The sequence below is a fragment of the Sorex araneus genome, chromosome 10 (assembly GCF_027595985.1).
Source record: "Sorex araneus isolate mSorAra2 chromosome 10, mSorAra2.pri, whole genome shotgun sequence".
Taxonomy (NCBI): Eukaryota; Metazoa; Chordata; class Mammalia; order Eulipotyphla; family Soricidae; genus Sorex; species Sorex araneus.
The window spans coordinates 55,480,434-55,503,804 of record NC_073311.1 but is presented as its reverse complement, the minus strand read 5'-3'; the positions used below and the strand labels follow the sequence as shown (position 1 = coordinate 55,503,804).

At 41.8% G+C, this 23,371-nt stretch overlaps 1 protein-coding gene across 1 annotated transcript; it reads right to left on the bottom strand.

Moving 5' to 3' along the window:
* Nucleotides 1-10,690: 10,690 nt before the first annotated feature.
* On the bottom strand, nucleotides 10,691-16,067 carry PDE6H (phosphodiesterase 6H). The gene is made up of 3 exons (XM_004611296.2): nucleotides 15,931-16,067; nucleotides 13,460-13,500; nucleotides 10,691-10,767 (listed from the first exon to the last, which is right to left on the bottom strand). Exons 1-3 carry the CDS (start codon nucleotides 16,065-16,067, stop codon nucleotides 10,691-10,693), a joined length of 255 nt encoding a protein of 84 aa, XP_004611353.2.
* Between the last annotated feature and the right edge of the window lie 7,304 nt (nucleotides 16,068-23,371).

The window sequence follows — 23,371 nt, the reverse complement described above, 5'->3', positions numbered from 1 at the left end:
AACTCAGTGGCCAGGAGTTACCTATCTGAGTTACCTAGTTGCATATCTAATGTGTGCAAGGACCTAAATCCAATCCCTGGACCACATGTTTCCCTCACTCCAAGCACCACCAGGTATGACCACTATGGCACCCTGAACAGCACAAGAATGTTCTGGTCACCCCAGTACCAGCAGACTTGAGTGTTGAACTGTCCTTCCTGGTTGGCTGCAGTTAAAGTCCCCCGCCCCCCAGCACTGCTTGGGAGCACCCCTAAATATAGAAGGCAAAATTGCCTCTAGGAAATGGAAGGCAAAATGGGTTTAGTAGGTATCTCGCTATTTTCAGTGAGTTCTTTAGCTTCATTGTACATGTATATTTACATTGATCTTACAACACTGCGACAAAAGAATATATAAACCCTCACTCAGCTCCTGCCCATTTCTTTCTCTCTCTTTTTTCCCCCTGTTTTTGTTTTGGGGCCACACCTGGAGGTAAGCCAAGGGCTTACTCCTGGCTCTGTGCTCAGGGAATCACTCTGGTCAGACTCAGAGCCGCAGGATTGAATCTGGGTTGTCTGCAAACAAAGCACACACCTGAGCACTGCACTATCTCTCCAGCCCCATCTCCCTCCCTTTCTTAACCTCATGTGTCTTCAGGAAAGGATGAAAATGTTTAACTGAATAGCTGAGTGCTATATTTCTTTACCATTTCCTTTCCTCTTGCTCAGTGTTTGGGTTTGGAAATTGCAGATGCAAATCTCATGTCTGCCCAGCCCGTGCCTAACCCTAACTCTTACTCCACTCCACTCCGAGCTTGAAAGAAACAAGGAGCTGATACATAAAAATGGCCTATCGTGCTGGCAAATAAAAAAAACATGTGTATGAGATTCATTGGTAGAGCACATACCTCTCCCATTTGAGACCTTAGGTTTAAGCACACACACACACACACACACACACACACACACACACACATCCTCTGGGACTCATGTCTTTTCTTTTGTGCAATGGGGGCATGCAGTGAATAGTCTAAAATCTCTTTGATGATGTATTTTTGACAGCACTAGAAAATGGAACTGTCCACAAGATGGCAGGCTAAGTCCAATTCTAAAGACTCCTCACCCCCCCCCAACACACACACACACACACACACACACACACACACACACACACACACACACACTCACACACTCACACACCGCCTTTATAGAATTGAATTCTCCTAATCTTGCAGGTAAGCATCTCTAAGTTTAAAGAACTCAGAGAAATTTACAGACACAAGATGCTAATGGAACAAAAAATACATACCCAGAAATAAGCCCTTCTGCATATGCCATCTGATGGTCATCAACAAGGCTGTCAAGAAGACACAATGGAGGAAGGACAGTCTCTTGCACAAGTGGAGATAGGAAAACTGAATGTGCATATGCAGAAGAATGGAAACAGACCTTTACCGTATACAACATAAAAAAAGAACACTCAAGGCCCAGGTGATAATACAGTGGATAACTGTCTTGCACGTTTGCCTTCTGCATGATCAACCCGGGTTCAATCCCTGGCATCCCCTATGGTCCCTGAGTCACCAGGGGTGACCCCTGAGAACAGATCCAGGAGTAAGCCCTGAGTACGGCCAGATGTGGCCCCAACACACACACACAAAATGAACATTATGCTCAATATCACTAATATCATAAAAATGTAAATCAAAACCATACCTCACACCCATGATATATGGCTTTTATATATTAAAAAATAACTACAGAAAATAAAACGTTGGCAAGGATGTGAAGAAACTGGAATATTTGCACACAGTTGATAGAAATTAAAATGGTACAGTCTCATCCATGTGGAAAACAGATTGAAAATTCCTTAAAATATTCAAAATAGACCTGCCACCTGATCCACTAATCTGTTTCTGTATAAAATAACTGAAATCAAGATCTCAAAGAGATATTTGTATTTCTATGTCTATTGTAGCACTGACTAAAATAAATAGGAAGTCGTTAAATGTCCACTGTCAGATGTATAAAGAAAATATTGCATGTATATACAAAGGGATTCTATTCAGTAATCAAAAATTAAATACTATCATATGCCACACCATGAGCAAACATTGAGGATATTATATTAAGTGAAAAAACAAGCTACAGAAGGAAAAATGTTGCACAATCCCATTTACACGAGGTACGTTGGTGATCAAACTTAGAGAAATAGAGGGTAGAATTGTACTTGTCAGTAGTTAAGTGGAGGGGGGTGAGGAAGAGTTACTCTTTAATGTATAGTAAGTTTCAGTTATGAAAGATAAAAATGTCCTAGATATCTGTATACAATATTAGACTTAAATCATACTTATAATTGTTAAGATGATAACTGACATTTTATGACTGTTTTTAACACATTTTAAAAAGGAATTGGAGTGCAGGATGACAGTGGAAACGAATTAGACTAAATGCTTTTGAATTACAAATTTAAAAAACATTTAACAATATCCAGAAAACTTACAAGCAAAGATGAGATTATAAAGTACCTTAGATCTCTGAAGGTGATAGCTATCTAAATCTGAGTACAACCATGTAACTTAAACTAGAATACACAAAATTCCTTAAGAACCATAAAATATGAATATTTAAAAGTTGAACTATGAATGTTGGAAAGGAATATAGAGGAAAGTAAAACATTGGAAAATGGGATTAACTATCGAGCACAGGCAAAAAGACACTAATAGACACTTCCTTTGAGGCAGATGGAAAGATATAGATGCATACATGCATAAGTGATAGATGGATAAATAAATAATAAAGTTTACAATTTAGTGCGAGTACTGACCATATCATACTTGAAAATAGTGAAAGTGCTAAGCAAACAATTCAAAAAACGTTAAAGTGTTTTTAAATGTCTGAAAATTTGTTCAGGCTCCAACGAGTTTCAATGTAATGGTGTTATATAATATTTATTGTTTGCGTATTTTGCATTGATGCTTATAAATGTTGACGACTTGTTTGGCAATATCTTTCCTTCATAACCTGTTCCTTTTGCTACTAGAAATTCACCCTAAAGAAAAGTCTGGGCCAGACCCCCTCCACTGTCTTCTCAGCAGGCACCCTCCATATGTCCTGCCCTACTCATCACAGCTCACGCTTTTATACTTCCTGTCACTGGGTGAAGACAGGTAGAGGAAAGGAGAAACACCCAGCTTAACCCCTCAGAGACTCCAGGGGGCGCTAACTAACTACAAAGATTCACCTTCAGCACAGCAGGAACACAGCAAAGACAATGATGCTGACCCATAGAGCCCCACCAAGCTCAATAAGTGAATATAATAACACAGAAGGTTCTTCCAGCACCAACCAGTTCTACAAAACCTCAGCACGTGCCTGTAGCATGATCATGTTACATGTAATGAGCTCAAAGAAAAATGATGGCACAGGTAGTCAGCAAAGCACAAGAAAGTAGGAGAGTGGAAATGAGAAAAACACACTCAAATGACAGAAATGAAGAATATGGCTGGCTATATTTTTAAAACAATTTCATAAAGGATCTGAGCAGCAGAAAAACAGCAGTCGAGGAACAGATTGGGGAGCTACAAAATGAGATGGAGGAACCACTAGGGGAAAATGGCTCCTAGAAGATGAGGGAAAGTGTGAAATAAAAATGAGCAGCACAGCAGAGAGCTATGGGCTGAGGCCGGGGGAACAATGCAAGAATCATCAGAGGCCCTGAAGAACAGGAAGGCAATTTTGATTTAGTTAAATCATAGATAAGAATTTCTAGCACTGAGGCATGCAGGCACCTAGATGCAAAAGACCAGAAGGGACCAGGGAAAATAGACCCAAATAGAAACACTCCAAGACACATTAAAATCAGAATAACGAATGCTCAAGATAGAGACAGAATATTGAAAGAAGCAAAATCAAAACAGGAACTTACATACAAAGGAAAGCTCATAAGATTCTCTGAGCCAGAAGGGAATGGTATGAGGTAGGATATAGTTTTAGAAACTCAATGAAATAAACACCTCACCAGGAATAGTCTATTCTGATAGATTCTCATTCAGATTTGAAAGAATGATACAGAGCTTCCTAAGCAGGCAACACTTAGGGAATTCATAGCCTTGAAACTTGTTTGCGAAGGAGCATCTTTAAAGAACAGGACAAACTTCTTTGCACTTTGCCATTGAGTATAATATTCGCTCATGGTGCTTATGGTTGCCCTCTATACGATTAAAAAAAGGTCTGTTTATTATTTGCTCGCTAAGGGATTTTCATACTTTTTCAATAATGAATTAACATTTCATTTATATCGAATCTTCCATGTCTATTCAGGTGGGGATTTTTTGCATCTAGAGATTTTGATTATAATCTCTTATCAGTGCAAATACATAAGTATCATTGATAATATATTTTCTAACATAAATCCTACATTCCCTTTATTTTAAATTCATCGATGACTGTATCACTGTATCACTGTCATCAGGTTGTTCATCGATTTACTCGAATGGGCACCAGTAACGTCCCCATTCATCCCAGCCCTGAGATTTTAGCAGCCTCTCCTTACTTGTTTTTCCCAATGGTTGGAGGCTCTTTTCAAGGTCAGGGGGATGAGACCTGTTATTGTTACTATATTTGGCATATCAAATACGCCACGGGGAGCTTGCCAGTTTCTTCCGTGTATTTTGCAACATATATATATTTTTCCATTTTATTTATTATTTTTTAAATTTATTTATTTTTAATTAGTGAATCACCGTGAGGGTACAGTTACAGATTTATACACTTTTGTGCTTATGCTTCCCTCATACAAAGTTCGGGAACCCATCCCTTCACCAGTGCCCATTCTCCACCACCAGTAAACCCAGTATCCCTCCCACCCTCCCCAATCCCATCTCCCCCCACCCCACCCTGCCACTGTGGCAGGGCATCCCCTTCTGTTCTCTCTCTCTAATTAGCTGTTGAGGTTTGCAATAAAGGTGTTGAGTGGCCACTGTGCTCAGTCTCTAGCCCTCATTCAGCCCGCAACTCCCTTCCCCTGCATGGCCTTCAACTACATTATAGTTGGTGATCCCTTCTCTGAGTTGCCCTTTCCCCAGAATGTGAGGTCAGTCTCTGAGCCATGGAGTCAACCTCCTGGTACTTATTTCTACGATTCTTGGGTGTTAGTCTCCCACTCTGTTATTCTATATGCCATAGATGAGTGCAATCTTTCTATGTCTGTCTCTCTCTGACTCATTTCACTTAGCATGAAACTTTTCATGCCGATCCACTTGAATACAAAATTCAGCAACATATATATTTTTAAATATTTCAGTAGTTTATTCCTTTCAAATTCCTTTTTAAAAATTTTTTTTCATGAATCACCATGAGATAGTTACAAGTTTTTTTAATGTAGGAGTACAGCTATTTATTCAGCCATTGATAAAGCTGATTGAGCTGGGTATGAACTCCACCCTATATTCCCTTTAAAGGATAAAACACTTTTAGATGCTTATTCTCATTTCCCTTAAAATTTTCTTAATTTTCCACTCCTTATTCTTATTAAATTGTGCATATATAAAATTTATCTGTTTTCCATTAATTTTTAAATGTATATCATATAATTATTCACAAGTCAACTACAATTAATTGCTTAAATTTATATTTAGTAAATTACAAATTAATTTTAAAATGTATATACCCACAAAAGAAGGATACCCAGTGATAGCACAGCGGGTAGGGCATTTGCCTTGCACACGGCCAACCCGGGTTCGATTCCTCCATCCCTCTCGGAGAGCCCAGCCAGGTACCAAGAGTATCTGTCCACATGGCAGAGCCTGGCAAGCTTCCCGTGGCACAATGGATATGCCAAAAACAGTAACAAGAAGTCTCACAATGGAGCCGTTACTGGTGCCCGCTTGAGCAAATCGATGAACAATAGGATGACAGTATATAAAGAAACAACAAATGGTCAAAGGCATTGGAACTGGGATATTATCTACAAAACTGAGCTTACGTGGGAAGGGGATGTAGACTGGGAGGGGCCCTCAGGACAAAGTGGAGGAAAGCAGGCACTTGGGTGATGGGTGTGGTGCTGGAACGATGTATGCAAGTACGATTTACAGCACTGTGAATTCTGGCCCCTCAGTGAAAAAAAGTGGGGCGCTGGAGCAATAGCACCGAAGGTAGGGCATTTGCCTTACACATGGCCAACCCGGGTTCGACTCCCAGCATCCCATAATGTCCCCTGAGCACTGCCAGGAGTAATTCCTGAATGCAGAGCCACAAGTAACACCTGTGCATCGCCGGGTGTGACCTCAAAAGCAATAATTAATTAATTAATTAACTAATTAATTAATTATTGAATGGAAGGAAGGAAGGAACTGTAGAAATGTGCCATATGTGCAGACACTTGAAGAAAAATGCAAAAGTTTAAAAATGTTTACATCTCCATCAGTATGAGACCAGGTAAACAAATTAAACATTAGCCATACAAAAGGAAATTATGAGGTAGAAAAAAAGAAATAGACATGTGGAGAAACCCCCAAGAGAAAGTAAATAAAAAGGCTATACATACATATATATATATATATATATATATATATATATATATATATAATAGAAGTGGTTCAATCTTCAAGTGACACGAGGCATTTATCCCAGCAGGTGGCAGTAACAGATATGAATTGATGTGCCTTGTGGTGCCCTGTCCCAAAGAAATGTAAGATTTGGAAGAGTATTATTTCCCCTATGAGAAAAGGGCTGGAAACTGAGGCCCAGGACCTGGGAAATGGGGCTCAGGTCAAGTCATAAGCTTCCAGCTGTGAAAGGAACAATAAACTGCTTCCATCCAATCCTGCAATTCTCTTGCTTTATTTCTTTATATACCACATACAAGTGAGAGGATCCATTGTTCGTCTCTCTCCTCCGATTTGCTTTTCTTAATATGATCCTCTCAGTTCCATCCCCATCAAAGTAAAATGAGAGATTCCATCTTTTCTTATAGCCAAGTAATATTTCTTGGAAATTCTTGGTCAACAAATCTAGAGTGGATTTGTGTCTGTGTATTTCACCAGAGTCTCAATCGTTCTTATAATCAGGGAAGCAACAATAACATCTAGGGGCTGGGGAGCTGGCCGAAAGGGTTGGAGTGCTTGCTTGTCATGAACTAGGTCCTGAGTGTGCCTCAAGCCACACTTCCAAGTGTGGTTCTGCTGGTCCCAACACCCCTGGTTCTGAGCATCACACCCTAAACACGAAATCAAACCTACAGGAATTAGTCATGCTCCAGTGATTTAAATTCTACGATAGGGGCTGGAGCGATAGCACATCGGGTAGGGCGTTTGCCTTGCACGCAGCTGACCCAGGTTCGATTCCCAGCATCCCATATGGTCCCCTTAGCACCGCCAGGAGTTAATTCCTGAGTGCAGGGCCAGGAGTAACCCCTGTGCATCACCAGGTGTGACCCCAAAAAGCGAAAAATAAAAAAAGGAATAAATTCTAGGATAATTCCCTTCTGCAATTGTTCTTCCTCTTTTGTGTGAGATGTTCTTCCTATTTAACACTATCTTCCCCTTACTGGACTTGGGAGATTGCTCAAGAATAAGCTTTGAAGGGCTTAAACATCTCTGTGATTTTCCTGATGCTTCTGACAGAGCATCTTCTCCTGAGTACTATTGCTATCCTGGATATCTCCCACTTACCTTTTCACATCCACTCCCTGTCCATCTCCTGGAATTTGTTGTTGGAGATGAAATTGAAGGGTGCACATCAAGGGCCCCTTTGCCCTAAGACTTCCAGTTGGGTTGATCCAATCATCAACAAAGAGTGGCAAGTGGGCAAAGAACAATGTTGGGGTTTTTGTAAGTCTTACCCCAGCACGTCCTGATTACCTAAGGGATCCCTGTGTCCACCTATTGAAGGATACAGCCATCACAGGGGGTCCCTTCTTAGTTAAACCCAACATCTTGGGCTCCCTTCAGGTCTAAGGTGGGTAGTGTAGCCCAAGGCTGCTGTTAGTCACAAGGTGCTCTCCCACCTTTGAGGTTTCCCTTTAATCCTTCCAAATCTTTGCAATAATCCATTTATTGACATTCCCCAATTATTCTGTTCAACAATGAAATTGACAGGAGGAGCAGAAAGATTACAGAGAGATGGAACAGTAGGTAAGGCGGTTTCCTTGCATCAGCTAACCCAGGTTCCATCCCCAGCACCCCAGCACCAAGTCCCCAAGCACCACCAGGAGTAATTCCTGAGTGCAGATCCAGGAGTAAGCTTTGAGAAACACTCAGTGTGGCACAAAAACAAAAACAAGCAAACCAAAAGACATTGATAGGAAAAATACCTTAACCTTGATAGCTCACAGATGTGCTGTTTAGATCTAAGGGTATTCTTGTTTCTTATTAAAAATAACAAAAATGATAGGTTTAAAATTTAGGCATGCATAGAGTAGAATTCTGGTGTTTGAGTAGACTTCAAAGTGTATGTAGTCTAGTTTGGCCCTCCATGTTAGAATCCCACCTAAAATATGTCAGCCCCAACCTGTTCATTGAAACTTGTCAAAAAATTGTTAATTATGGTCATCTTTTCCAGGCTAAATATTATCCAGCCCTTCTAGAATTCTTCATGTAGCATGGTTTCTAGAGCCATCTCCATTCTTGCCACTGGGGTATGTTCCTTGGAATGAATTATATTTGGTCAATGGCATTGCTTACCATTGGCAACTTACCATTCCAGACCATAGTCTCACCTGGGTGGAGAAAAAAAAGAAATAGTACTTCCTAACCAAAAGACTAAAGCACAGGTGCCAATAACAGCTTTAGGCAGCCATGAGGATCAGAGGTCAAGCTGGAGAGGAGATCCAGCTAGCCACCCCTATCCTTGAGGGCCGGGCTCCCACTTCAGAATATGTGCTTTACTCTGCTTTTTGTGCCTTTACCACTGAGGAGGAAATGGAAGTAGAAAGTAGTCTTTGAGAAATAGGAGTGGTAAGTCACCTTATGCCCTACCAATCCAGATGCATTTCTCCAACTTCTAGTTCTGCAACCTCTAAGAAACTACCTAAGAAACTAAAAAAATATTTGTCCAAAAGGGTTTGCCACAACAGAATTGTTGCAGAGTGCTGGGCTTCTCTCATTCTCATGCTCAAACTCTAAGCTCCTTTTATCTCCAGTTAATCCTGATGGTTGAAAGCAAGTCAGAATATCCAAAGAGTGAAGTCTTTGTCATACATGGAGGGATGGAGGAATGATTGAGAGAGCCAGGATTAGAAGCCAAATCTTTTCCCTCTCTATCAGCCTGCTTCTCTTTTCAGCCTCTCTCTCTCTCTTTTTTTTTTTACTACAGATTACAAAACTGAAATGAAGAAATAGATACTGCGGTATCAAAGTACTCAAGTCAGACAGAGCAGTTTGGGGTTTGCACAATTTCTTTGAAAGGACTGTGAAAGACAGCTCTGTGACACAACCTGGGAGGTGAGGCCGACCATGGTTTTGCTTGTAGGGTTTTACTACCTATCTTCTGCAGCTGAGCGACTAAGCCTGAGTGCATATCTGTTCAACCAACTGAATCAAAGTTCTATAAGGAAGGTTCACACGTCAGTCCTGGGTGTAAGTCTGCAGTCTGCCATCCACCAGCTTAGAGAATTGCATGATTCAAAGCTGCCTAGGACCTTAGGATTACACAAGTTCCATAAAATTTAGACCCTGAAAGTGCCTTATTTACAAGATTACTAAACAGAATTAGGACGTTAGCTCTTGATGCTTTTGTATGCTCTGAATTTGTTTCCTGACTGATTTTGCCTCCTTGGTTTAACTGGTCCTCATAACAAGATATTTCACATTTTATACAAGTTTGTCATAAGATTTTAAGATGAATTTATCTTTATTAAATAAGAAAAGGAGGGGAATAACATATTGAACATATAGTCATCTTAAAACTACTGCCAATTGGAGCTGGAGCTATAGTTCAGCACGTAGGGCACTTGCCTTGCACGCGGCCGACCCAGGTTCAATTCCCAGCATCCCATATGGTCCCCCGAGCACTGCTGGGAATAATTCCTGAGCGAAGAACCAGGAATAACCCCTGAGCATTGCCAGGTGTGACCCAAAAAGAAATTTAAAAGAAAGAAAGAAAGAAAGAAAGAAAGAAAGAAAGAAAGAAAGAAAGAAAGAAAGAAAGAAAGAAAGAAAGAAAGAAAGAAAGAAAGAAAGAAAGAAAGAAAGAAAGAAAGAAAGAAAGAAAGGAAGGAAGGAAGGAAGGAAGGAAGGAAGGAAGAAGGAAGAAAGAAAGAAAGAAAGAAAGAAAGAAAGAAAGAAAGAAAGAAAGAAAGAAAGAAAGAAAGAAAGAAAGAAAGAAAGAAAGAAAGAAAGAAAGAAAGAAAGAAAGAAAGAAAGAAAGAACTACTGCCAATCATCATGATTGCCTAGCAAACACAGGTTTCAAGAATATAAATGGAAATCAACAAAACTTAGAGAAATATTGATAACTTCTGTCCATCTGATAAAAAAGAAAGAAATTTTTTAAATACCCTAATAAATGTTGATTTTTATTCTACTGTGAGCTGACTGACACAGGAAGAAAACACATGTCACCAAGAGTAATCTTACTAGTAACTATTGGGCAATGACTGTGTACACCAAAGAAACCACTTTCAGACAGCTTTGTTCAAGACCTCGGCAGATCAATAGGGCAAAAGCAATCAAAGTTACAGCAGATGTTGTTGTGTAGTGGACTCTGGTGCCCTATATGATTCCAAACTGGGCAAGCTCATGCAATTCCAGGTGACTGAAGGCCTCCCAGGGACAAATCACCGTAATGTCTGTAAGAGAGGAGAAAAAGAATGTGTAAGTCAGCCCCATGGTGAGAAGAATGGGGCTTTTCTGTCCAAGAAAGACATCCCTTAGCAGCAAACAGCGTCATCCCTCCTGTCTCCTAATCATTGTCCCAGTTGACAGTGAGCAGAAGGTTGTGTGAAGTGGCTCATCTGCCTAGGAGAGATGAGGACAACTGCTGAGTGGATCTACTGTAGCTTTGGATTCTCCCAGAGCACCACTCCCTTTCCCCTTTGTCTATTTTATTCTGAATTCTCTTTGGGGGTGTGACCCAAGGGGCTCCTGGGCAGCGATCAGAGGAAGTAAGATGGTGTGGGTGCAGCCCAGTGACCCTATGGGTGGCCCCAAAGTTCAATCACTGTGGAGAAATGAAAGTGGAACTCTGGTCCTTATTAAGGAATTAAGTGAGAATGAGGGGCTCTATATTCAATATGCCAAAAACAGTAGCAACAAGTCTCACAATGGAGATGTTTCTGGTGCCCACTGGAGCAAATCGATGAACAACGGTATAACAGTGTTACCTTTTGATTCCCAGGGCCTGTAAACCTAGTCTCCTATCCACGGCTGAGTATTCTTGGGTTTACAGCTATTCTTGGGCATCTGCGACCTATTTTCAAGTTTCTTCACTACTTCTAATCTCATGTGGGGGAGTTATTTCCAGGAAGCCTCTAACTTTTACTATCTTATTGCTGTTTCTTGTGTCCAGCAATAAGATAGTTTTGTCTCTGAGTTGTAGACAGGTTGGCTGACATCAAAGAGATTAAATACCCCAGTGGGAGGGGGGGCAGAGGTGGGAATCACTGAGCGGTAAAATATGAAATTTGAATAAGGCTACAGATACCAGATTTTTCTCCAATACTTACCTATTTCCAATATTTTGTCAGAGTAAAACATATCCTCCACAATGGGGAGAAGGCAGGTGGAATAGAGAAGGGATCACTAAGAAAGTGATGGCTGGAGGAACCAGTCGAGATGGGAGATGTGTGCCAAAAGTAGATAATGGACCAAACATGATGACCTCTCAGTGTCTGTGTTGCAAGCCATAATGCCCAAAAGTAGAGAGAGAGTATGGGGAATATTGTCTGCCACGGAGGCAGGGGAGGGTGGGAAAGGGGGGGGATATACTGGGGATATTGGTGGTGGGGAATGTGTACTGGTGGAGGGATGGGTGTTTGATCATTGTGTGATTGCAACCCAAACATGAAAGCTTGTAACTCTCTCACGGTGATTCAATAAAATTTACAAAAACAAACAAACATATCCTCCACAGCCCAAAGAGAATTTTCTGGTCCTATATATCCCTGTCCAAGGCATAGAAGCAGTTGATCTAGAGCAGCAAACAAGCGTTATGAACTGGCTTGTATCTGAAAGCCCAAGCATGGCACTTCATTGCCCAAAGCAAGCACAGTGAGAAACACCTGCGTGGAAGTTAATTTCTATAAATGCCATCATTTGTCAAAAGTGTACTAAGTGAGGGGCAGAGAGATAATACAGCAGTTGTGGCACTTGCCTTGCATATGGTTGACTCCAGTTTGATCCCTGAATATGGTCCCCTGCGCACTTTTAAGAGTGACCCATGACCACTGCCACGGGTGGCCCCAAAACAAGTAAACAAAACCAAACCAAAATTAAATTAGCTGAAAACTCACACTGGCTTGGAAACAAGCCCCAGGGTGTTTATAATGCTTTTATTCATGAAGTTCAAAACTGTTAGACTCAAAACAGCTTTTTTTCAAGATGTTCAGAGTAGTATCTTCTGCAAAACATGTCACCTTAGTTAATGGCACTAAGGTGATGCAGACCTTGTGGGCCTCAGGAGAGCTTGGTTTCACTACTTAACGCTTGCATTGCATGGATCAAGAATAACTGTTCCATTCCTCTAAAGCAGAGCACCGGGAAATCATTCGCTCCTGGCCACCTGAGACCCTCCTCTCTCCTTGAGGCCTCAGGCAATCTTGTTACAAGATAATAAACACGCAGTGTGTCCCTTTTACCTAAGAACTTACTCTCCTGTAAATTTTCCATGTTATTATTGAATTTTGTGTGGGTTTTTTTTTCTGCTACTAGCGTTCTGCTGTGAAAATCTATTCATTTTTTAAAAGAACATGCAGCAATGTGTATTTATTATGCAATGAAGAACCCACTTCTAGCAAATTAAAAAATATTGTTGTCCTGGATGCAGTCAGAGACAGTCAGGCCCTGTTCTGGGTGCCAGAGCATCCGTCAAAAGAGGAAGGTGGTCAGGGAGTGGTTTGGGGAGTAGGAAGGTTGCCGGACTCCACCCATCCATCCCCAAACCTCACTCAGTGACCTCAGAGTGTCACTCAATTTCTCTGTATCTCAGATTTCTCTTGCAAAATAAAGAAGTTTGGGTAGTCCAGCTGAAAATCTTCTTGTTACTAAAGTCTATAATTCAGCATTATAGGTCCTTAAGAGTTGTTGAGCAAACCAAAAGGATTAAACTTTGGGCTTAGTCTGAGTTTTTTTTAGAGTTTTTGTGTCTGAGCACTCAGGGGCTAAATTGAGAACGTCTGGTCAAGCCCCCCAAATCTCCGGTCTTCATAGAGTAATTGTACTGCCCCTGTGAGGTTCTGTGAGGTCTTAAAATTTTAACTGGCCCTGTGAGGCCGAAAAAACGAAGTTCCAAAAGTGAAATTCCTAAATTCTTCAGCACCTCACCTGTTCCTAGTCCCTCCATGCCTGGAATGTCATCTCCAAACCTATGGACAAAAATACAAATGAAATTAGAAAAGATCAGAGCAATGTGGAGTTTCCTGACTTACTAGGGAAGAAAAGGTTTAAGTTTTGTATCTGAAAACTCCTTTTGTTTGCATTGAAATAGGGCAAAGAAAATTCCACAAAAGAAAAGTTTGAGACAATGTGTCACAATGGAGAAAATCTTTTCCCCTGTAAAATATTTCACAAAATCCCGTTGATCATCGAGTGGCTCGAGCGGTCTCAGTAACCTCTACATTCATCCTATCCCTGAGATTTCAGAAGCCTCTCTCTTCTCGGCCATCCCAATGATGCTGCATTGAAGGCTCTTTCAGGGTCAGGGGAATGAGATTCAGCTGGTTACTGGCTTTGGCATATAGATACACCATGGGAAGCTTGCGAGGCTGTCCCATGTGGGCAGGAAGCTCTCAGTAGCATGCGAGTTTCTCCCAGAGGAAAAAGTAGGTTATAAGATATCGCTTCTGGGAGCTTGCTTTTAAGTCTCTGGATGTTGGCCGTTGATGGGATTACACACACCTGGGTTCCTCTACCGGTACCTTCATGCGTGAGGCCTGTCCAAACGTGTAGAGAGGGGCCTTGAGCATGGCTGTGGCTAGGTTCCGGAGGTTTTTCACTGCCGGGAGCTCTGCTCGGGGCAGGGAGGGAAGCTGGAGCCCATCCCCTCTGAGGGGCCCCAGGGAAGACAGCCAGGTGTGTGGGCAAAAGACTCTCTTGCCCGCACGCCTAAAATATTTAGCCTAAGATAATTGAGAGCCAACAAGAATGATAAGCACGACCAGTTTCGGTCAGTTCTACTCTTGAAAACAGAAATTGAAATGAAAAAGCACTATGAAGGATATTAACGTGATTCATCCATCTATTATCCAAACGCATTTCTCAAGCATCTACTATGTGCCTGCCATTGTGGTAGGCCTCAAGAGTTAAAGAATGAACAAACACATTTTTACAGATTATGCTCAGTCTCAGGGAATATAGGTTAATGAATCGAATCAATGTCGTGTTAAAATAATACATGTTCTGATTACCGAATCTACAAAATGCAAACTGGGATTGATAATGTTTGCCTAAGAAAGCTAATAATTACTTCAAAAAGGAGTTACACCAGGGCTGGGGAGATGACTCAGAAGGCGGGAGCACAAGTTTTGCATCCAGGAGCCTCAGGCTTACTTCAGATGTTCAGTGTAGCTCCCCCCATCCTACCCCCCCCCCAGCAGCTCAGGGGGTGATTCCCCCAACCAGTGAACAGGAACCAGCTCCTGGGCACCACCAGATATGGCCAAAACAAAAAGAATTAACTTATGAGTTGTGAGTTAAAAATGAGTAGACTCTACTAAGCAAAATTAGAACAGGGGTTTCCAAACAGGTTTCTTATCTGTCCTTTAGAAAACAAAATTTGTTTAAGGAAGGGCCAGAGCAATAGTATAATGTGTGGGGTGTTTGCTTTACACGCAGCAGAACTGGGTTCAATCCCCAGAACCTCACATGGTCCCCCGAGCCCTGCCAGGTGTGAACCCTGAGCAGAGCCAGGAGTAAGTCCTGAGCAATCAGGACCCCACACCCCCTGCCAAAAAAAGAAAAAAAATCAAAAATAACTTTTTAATGAAGAGTGAAACTTGGTGAATTCAAACATATCTGCTTTAAAACACATTTCTGACTTTCATGCTAAGTGTTTGGTTTTCTGTAAGTGGTTGATACGTGGTTTTTGTTTTGTTTTGTTTTGTTTTGTTTTTAAGAGGCACCATTTTTTGAATGCTTTAATCCCAGTGGAGCCCATTTATTTATAAATATTTAGCAATGCCCTCCCCCCAACCAAAAAAAAAGAAAAAGAAAGAAAGAAAATGACTAGACTCTCACTAAGGAAAGAAAGTGAGAAATAAGGAACTGAAGACTTAAAATGTTAAGCCTTAGAAAATAAAATATGGGGGCTGAGGAGATAGTACAGATGATAGTGTGCTTGCCTTGCACACGGCCGACCCGGGTTCAATCCCCCGCACCCCAAGCTCTGCTGGAGTTATTTCTGAGTGCAGAACCTGGAATAACCCCTGTGCATCCCTGGGTGTGGCCCAAAAAGCAAAAAAGAAAAAGAAAATGTGCTTTGGAATTGGTCGGTTGCTGTGTGTTGTAGATTCAAGTATAGGATGTGTTGGGGAACTGAAGTGATTGACAGACGGGAGTGTGGGAGACCAGGTCAAAGGGGTTAGACACTTCACTGTGCTCTGTGCAGTTAAGCTGTCAACCTGGTCAGCTTCCTGGCTAAGGGTGACTCAGCAAGCATTATGTGAGAGACAAAAACAGAGGAAGGGCTGGAAATTTCTGAAGGTCTATTTTACATCATGGAGCCCTCCTTTCTTAAGGCCAAAGCAGTCTTGAGGAGGGGAAAGAAGAAAAACTCCTCTTCCTCAACTCTGTCTTACCCTTTCACGCCTTTCTTAGGAGGTTTGCTCTTGAACTGGCGAGTCTGCCTCTGCTTGAACTTGGGAGGCCCCTTGCGTGGGGTGGTGGGGCCTTGGCTTGAAGCTGGAGGAGGAACCAAAGTGCTGTTGTCACTCATTCTGATAGTCCTCCTGTGGCCGACGGTTCCTTTCAGGGCCCTTAGATGGTGAGATATAAAAGGACATTTCAGGAAATGGGTGGAGTCAGGGACAGAGCTTGTTACACCCCACTGAAAACTGGGGAAGAAACGCATCTTGAGGCTCCGGAGGGGACATAAGTGGCAGAGCACAGGCCTGGGGGATGCAAGGTCCTGAGTTTGATCCCCAGAACACCCAGCTCAGCCCCTGGCCCCAGCACCACTAGGAAAGTGTCACCACGCGTGAGCACAGCTCAAAGTGGCCACGATAAAGGAAAACAGAAAAGAAAAGCTCCTGGATACAGAATTCAGCACTTTTTTGTTGATGCAAAGGGAGAGAAATTATTGCTTCTTAATGGGATATCTTAAAACCATTTTTATGCAGTAGTTGATTTACAATACTGTTCATCATCCTTTTCATGCATACATTGTGCTAATTCCAGACTAATCACCAATCTGGACCTCACTTCCCTCCACCAGTGTCCCAGGGGCCCCTCCCAGCCCTCCTAATCCCCTCCTCCACACAAACTCAGTTCTGTAGACAAAATCTGTAGTTCCCAGGAGGTTAGCCATTTACTGTTTTTCCCTCACTGTTTTTCTTTGCATCCCATGTATGAGAGATAGTTTTTATTTTATTTGCATCTTCATGCAAAAAGGTGAATAAAACTAAGCTCCTGAAATGTTACAAAATTATAAATCGGTGATAAGTTTTCATAACTTCTTTACTTCATCCAGTATCAATGTATGCTAATACTCTCAGTTCCATTCTCTCTTGTATCATCTTTGGTATGTGCTATATTTCTTCCTATCACACGGAAACATCCCTTCAAGCTTAGCTTGTATAACTTCACCAAGTGTTTCCCATTATTTTCAAATTCTTGTAGTATCCTTGTTTTCAAGATATTTTTTCCTTACCTATGTGTTTCCTAAGGAGGGAGGAGGAAAAACAAGGATGGCCCTCATTCCCTGACCCTGAAAGAGTCCCCAATACACCATCAGGCTACACTAGCACATGACAGGGATGAATGGAGACGTTACTGGAGCCCGCTCAAGCAAATTGATGAACAACGGGATGACACTGATACAGTGATGTGTTTCCTAGTCTTCATAATGAAAAACGACTATTTTCATTCATTTCGTTAGTCCCCCTTTTGTTTAGGAGACGCATCCTGAGGAACATGGATGTTGGTTCCAGAACAAGTGAACCCGGTCAGGCCTCTGAATCCCCTCTCCATGCAAGTGACCTGGTCTTAATCCCCGTGACCATGCATCCATGAGATTGAGTTTCCGCTTTACACGCAGTTCTGTGCCCTCAGAACTTCCTACAGCAAGACCACCAGTAGAGGTGCCTGTGTGTAAGAGTTATTGTATGAGTCAGAAAGTAAATGAACTTGAACTCTTCACCTTCAGTCTGACATCCTGACCCTGTGGTCTTACCCATCAAACTACACACAGGGTTCAGCTGCTCTCCCCTCACGGAGCTCACAGTGGCTTTGGAGAATGTCCCCACCTGTCCTCTCCTCACTTGGGGGATTCCTGCTTGACGGGCCTCAGCTATTTTGAGGAACAAGCCAGATCAGGCTTCTTACGTGTGGAATTATGGGACTGGCAGCTGGGTGGCTGAGAGCTGCTTCCTTATCAGGGTTCAACCACCAGCAATTGCCTCCTCCCAGCTTTGCCCGAGCCACAGAGGAAAAACTAGAGAAGTTGTCAGAATCAAGGGGGTTCTTTTTGTTCCTTTCATTTTTAATTCTCTCATTGTAGCAAGAAACCACCAACTTTTCTTTCTTCTGGAGTGTATCTCCCTGGATTAAGATGCCAGATCGAGCAGATATAGGCTGCCCCCTCCTATCCAGTTAAAGCTAAATTTTAAGTAAATGACAAGTGGATTTTTTAAAAGTATTATTTTACCCCCCTGATATCTCATGCCAAAACCAGTAACAATGATGGGTCTCATTCCCCTGACCCTGAAAGAGCCTCCAATGTGGCACCATTGGGAAGGACAAGTAAAGAGAGGGTGCTAAAATCTCAGGGCTAGGATGAGTGGAGACGTTACTGAGACCGCTCGGAAAAATAAATGATCAACGGGATGATGATGATGATGATGATGATGATGATGATGATGATGATGATGATGATGATGACGATGATGATATCTCATGATGTGAGATTTGGGATAAAATCTTCTATTTTGTGAAGCTATTCTCTCGAGAAGCATTCTATGTTTGACTCAGAGTCCTACAAAGTGAGTGAAATCCTAATTGTTCCATTTACCCTTTGGGGAAACACAGGATCATGGACATGCTCTTTCTAATAAAAGAGCTTATCTGATTGGAATAAGAGGGGTTCCGGAGTGATATTACAACAGGTAGGGTGTTTTTCTTGCATGCCGTCAAGCCGGGTTTAATCCTTGGCTTTCCATATGGTCCCCCAAACACCGCCAGGAGCAATTTCTGAGTGCAGAACCAAGGGTAACCCCTGAGCATTGCCAGGTATGACCCAAAAAGCACAATTAAAATAAAATAGGAAGTTAAGAGACTCAGTTTGGGGTTTCTGCACGATAAAACTGACTGTCTGTGTGATCTTAAATATCTTGAGTTAGGCCTCTGAGCTTCATTATCTATCAGATGATTAAAATACCATCATTCATGGCTCAGAGGGAAGTTAAAGGAAATACTAGAGTAAATTGAGTGACTAGAACAGAGTGTTCAAAAGTGACCAGGCACCAAACCAACGGAAGCCCAGGACACTGCAAACTCCAGGAACATCTAGGACTTTGGGACAGATTCTCCTGGACCCTGCCACAGCCCCACAAACACTCCTGCGTCAGTTGCTAAGGAGTCCTTGTCATGCACTATTGTCCCTGCAGAGTAATCTTCTCCAGGGTAATCTAATAACCCAAACACCCAACTCTCAGCTGAGTCCTGGGCCCAACATATACTCTAAGAAGCTTCTCTTGAATTCTTTTGACACCCCTATTGACACCCCCAAAGAACTTAAAATCACACTTGATATTCATCTCCCCTTGGTCACACATCCTCTTTTTCTTGTGTCTCTTGCACATTTACATAACTTTGAAGTTGCCCCTCTAGACTTGGATGTACTTTCTGTTTTATTTTAAAGGTAAAACATTCTATAAAGGAATTCTCCCTGAAAGAGTTGCCAAATGGCTGTCTGGTTATCCCCTGGATTCTCGTATCAATCAAATTTTATACTTGGAACACCAATCCTTTTGTATTTCATGTACAGTATTTTAATAGTCTACAGAAGCTAGACAATTCCTGATGTGTGGATGCCATAGATTTGCCTACAGGTCCCCCTGCAAATTGTGGCAAAGGGCAGATCAAATATATGTAAATATTCCTAATTCTTTCAATCACTGATGTCATCTAAGACTCAACTCTTCCTGAGTGTGGGCTCCTGGGGATCCTAAGGGCATCCCTGCCACTGAATGATCTTGATCCAGGGTCAGACTTGCTCTCAGGGAAGAGGTGGTAGAACGTTTTTCTCTCTAAAGTAATTCATTCCTTTGTGAGCACAATGCTTTCCTGTTTTTTAAGCAATATTGGCACTTCCCCTTTTGTACACTACACAGTCTTTGCAGAAAGTGGACAGAGAAAAATTATAATTTAAGACATAGTTTCGCAGTGAGCTGGGTTAGTGTCAGTGTCTGCTGACCCCAGACAAGAGGGCTCAGCTGTAAAAAGCAACAGAAGAGAATCCTCCATAAACTCCAGCTCAAGAGAGGCAGTTCCCGAAGGATCTCGAGTCAGGACGCTTCGTGCTGTTATCACCCCAGACTTCCACTTCCCTCTTTCTCTGCAAAGATGTGGCAGAGACGCAGTTTTGTAGCTGCTGGACTAAGATCAGGGGGTGGGAGGACATAGGTACTGGAGTTCTCTCTTCTCCACTGAGGGGAATGACTCCCCTCAGTGTCACTCAGGGTCTTTTCAAGGAGGGAGAGCTTAAGTTTGGAGCCAAGGAAGTCTCAAACCAAACTCAAACAGTAGAACAAAACCAATAATCTAACAAGCACCTTGCTTCATCTTGGGACAAACAACCACAGGACTCTTGGTGGGGAAAGGTGAAGCCACCAGCAGGGAGCTGTGGTGTTCCAAGGCTCATGCCCAGCTGCCCAGGCCCCCCCATGCCCATGTCAGTTCCTTGGTGTCTGGGCCAAGTTGTCAAGTACATCTTGAGAGTAAAGAATGGTTTGCTTCTCTGTGGCCACTTAATGTCCCAGACCCTCTCTTTCCCAGAACACTGTTTGTTCCAGAGTCACAAAAAGGTAGGGTTAGTTTAGGGATTCCTTTGAAATGAATGTGGGCTTTGCAGTGACACTACCGTAGCCCATTTCACCTAGTAGCTCGTCACACGGCATAAGCTGGAAGATTGGGTATATTAGCTTCATGTTTTCTCCCATTCCCATCACAGAAGAATCTGTGTGTTCTTCTTCCTCTATTTCTTTGTTTTTGAGCCATATCACCCCACCCCACAAAACCCTTTAAGCTGAGTCCTGTTTAAACCATCAGAAATAGAGAAATACTCACGGAACTGAATGTTGCTCTTATAAGCTGGATGCCCAGTTGCCTTCTTCACGGTAGATGACTGAAGAAGGTTTGCAGCCTGATTTATCTCTCAGTAATACCCTCAGGCTATCTAATCCCTGCATCATAAGCCTAGAGACCAGCCCGGTGCAAAGAAATTGGAAGACTGTGAGATGAACCTGGGACAGGCTTAGGACTTTCCTGATAATCTGATGTTCTTTCGAAAATGACATGGGCTGACCCCTGTTCGTATATTGATGTTGAACTTAAAGACTCACACAGAGTCACCATCCGAGAACAGTTTGTCAGTTTGTGGTCCAAAATCTCATCTTCTCCATTCCCACCTTTGCCCTTGCTAATCCCATTTCCATTCTTCCTTCCTTTACGCACATAAGCAGACAAATCTCTGTCCCTGTCTGTCTCTGTGGTGTATGTGTTTGTGTGTGTGTGTGTGTGTGTATCTGTCTGTCTATCTGTCTCATTCACCACGACATAATTCTTATAGAACACTAGATAACTAGAAATTGAAAGATGAGTCTTGGAGCCCCCTGCTGCACTGAGGAGAGGGTCACAAGAGCAATGACACAGAAATTTGCCATCTTGCTCTGATCGACAGATAGATGGATCCAAAGAGAACAGAGATAGAAGATTCTTGTATCCATGATACCTGAGAGAATAAAAGATCTCAAGTGAGAGCTGAAGAACTGTTATCTAGTCATATTTATTTAAGAGTTGACTGCTGAATCTTTCTCTTCCAGAGGGGCCCAGCACAGTTCAATCCATTAGAACATTCGGTTTCAGTGTTCAGATTCCCTCGAGACACTTATATTAATTTTTTAACAATACAATTATTTTAAATTGCCATAACTTGTATGCCAGCATCATTAAGATCTTTTGAAAATTGCCAGAGAGACATTAACTGAATTATTTAAGACCCCATATAAATTTAGCAGTAAAGTCAGGAGCAAGGTCCAAGTCAGGGAATACTTTGTGTATTCAGTTGTGTTTCTCCCACACTGGAATCAATACACATGGAACAAAATGCACATATTGCTGGTCACACTTAGGTCTTGCCAAAGAATTAAATGTAATTGTTTGATAAACTTAAATTTACTTATTAGAAAATTGAACTCCATAATATTATGGAGGAAAAGATCTTCGACTTGCAGTACCAGATAACGTGGGCAGCTAAACAGCTTAAGGTTTGGGTTGTTTTTATTGCTGTTTTCTTTTGCTTTGTATAAAATTTTCCTTGTTTTTTTAAATCCAATTTTGGGTTCTATTATGATTCATTGCCAAAATTAGGAAATCAGGGGCAGAAAATCCACTGCAGAATCAGCAGTGTTTGTTCTCCTGACAGATATTTGCATTCCCTCCTCTGTGTCCATTACCATGCCCAGCTCCCTACACACTGAGCAAAGGATACTTAGATGCATTATTGCCAAACTCTTACATATTCTTTATTTGTGGCAGATGGACCACACAGTTCACCAGGGCCATGAAAAGAGCAAGGAGCTCTATTCTAGCAAGTTGCTACTCAAAGGATAGTAGCATTGCAAGCAACTACATTTGTTAGATATGCAAGATTTAGGACCCTGCTCTAGACTCTGAAGTCAGAATCTGCCTTTTAGCAAAGTGACCTAAGGGGCTGGAGTGATAGCACAGCGGGTAGGGCGCTTGCCTTGCACGTGGCCGACCCAGGTTCGATTCCCAGCATCCCATATGGTCCCCTGAGTACCACCAGGGGTAATTCCTGAGTGCACAGCCAGGAGTAACCCCTGTGCATCACTGGGTGTGACCCAAAAAGCAAAAAAAAAAAAGTGACCTAAGGTGATTTGTTGACACATTAGTGATAAGAAGTATTATTCTAGATATACTACCATGATGTGTAGACTTGGTTTCACCACATCTCTGCTAGATGGTATTCCTGTGTCTTTGAGGCTCATTTTTAGCATTCAAGGATTCTAAATTGTTTTTCACCCCTATGCACTTCAGAGAAATAAACCCCATTTTATTCCTCAGCAATAAGATTTTTAGCCAAGTAATTCTCTGTTAGGTTGTAGAGGATGGCTATTGTGTGACATCTCTTCTTCCTCTGTAGAAGACGGGAGAATGGAAAATGATGATTAGGGAGTGTAATAAAAAGGCAAATATCTAGATGACTAAACTCTACTAAAGTGGTCCTACTAGAGCTTTTAAGAGATTCGGATTATAAAATTCTTAAATTGCTTTATAGGTCTAAGCAATCTATTTTCTAGGGCATGACACTTGCCTTATATGCAATGGACCCTGGTTTGATCTCTGATACCATATATGGTTGGTCCCCAGAGACCGTTAGGAATGATTCCTGAGCATGAAGCCAGGAGTAATCCTGAGCACAGCCAGTGTGACCAAAACGCAAGAGCAACAAAAAAATCTATTTTCCCTCCGATTTTGGACCAAGATGGAATAGATACATATCTCTCTTATGCTGACTACTAAGTAAGAATTAAAAATTCTAGATTATGGTATATTAATTAAGTGTAAAAATATATTTAAAGATCATAAGAAGAAAGTAGGCTAGAGAGAAAACTTAGGACCTAAGGAACAAGGTGGCAGTAAGTCCCCTGAGTTTTCTTTGGGGGTGAAGGAAGTTTTGTTATGTTTATTTGTATTTTTATTTAGATCATAAACTAGATGAGGAAGACGGTGATTCATAATGCCAAAAGGAGAGAGAAAGAGATAAAGAGGGGAGAGAGA

What these genes read in the sequence shown, in the direction of transcription:
- PDE6H (XM_004611296.2), bottom strand. Translation starts at nt 16,067, where the DNA reads ATGAGTGACAACAGCACTTTGGTTCCTCCTCCAGCTTCAAGCCAAGGC. An exon ending in CCTAAGAAAGGCGTGAAAGG is followed by an intron (nt 13,501 to 15,930) that starts GTAAGACAGAGT and finishes TTTTGTCCATAG; the next exon opens with GTTTGGAGATGACATTCCAG. An exon ending in CATGGAGGGACTAGGAACAG is followed by an intron (nt 10,768 to 13,459) that starts GTGAGGTGCTGA and finishes CCTCTCTTACAG; the next exon opens with ACATTACGGTGATTTGTCCC.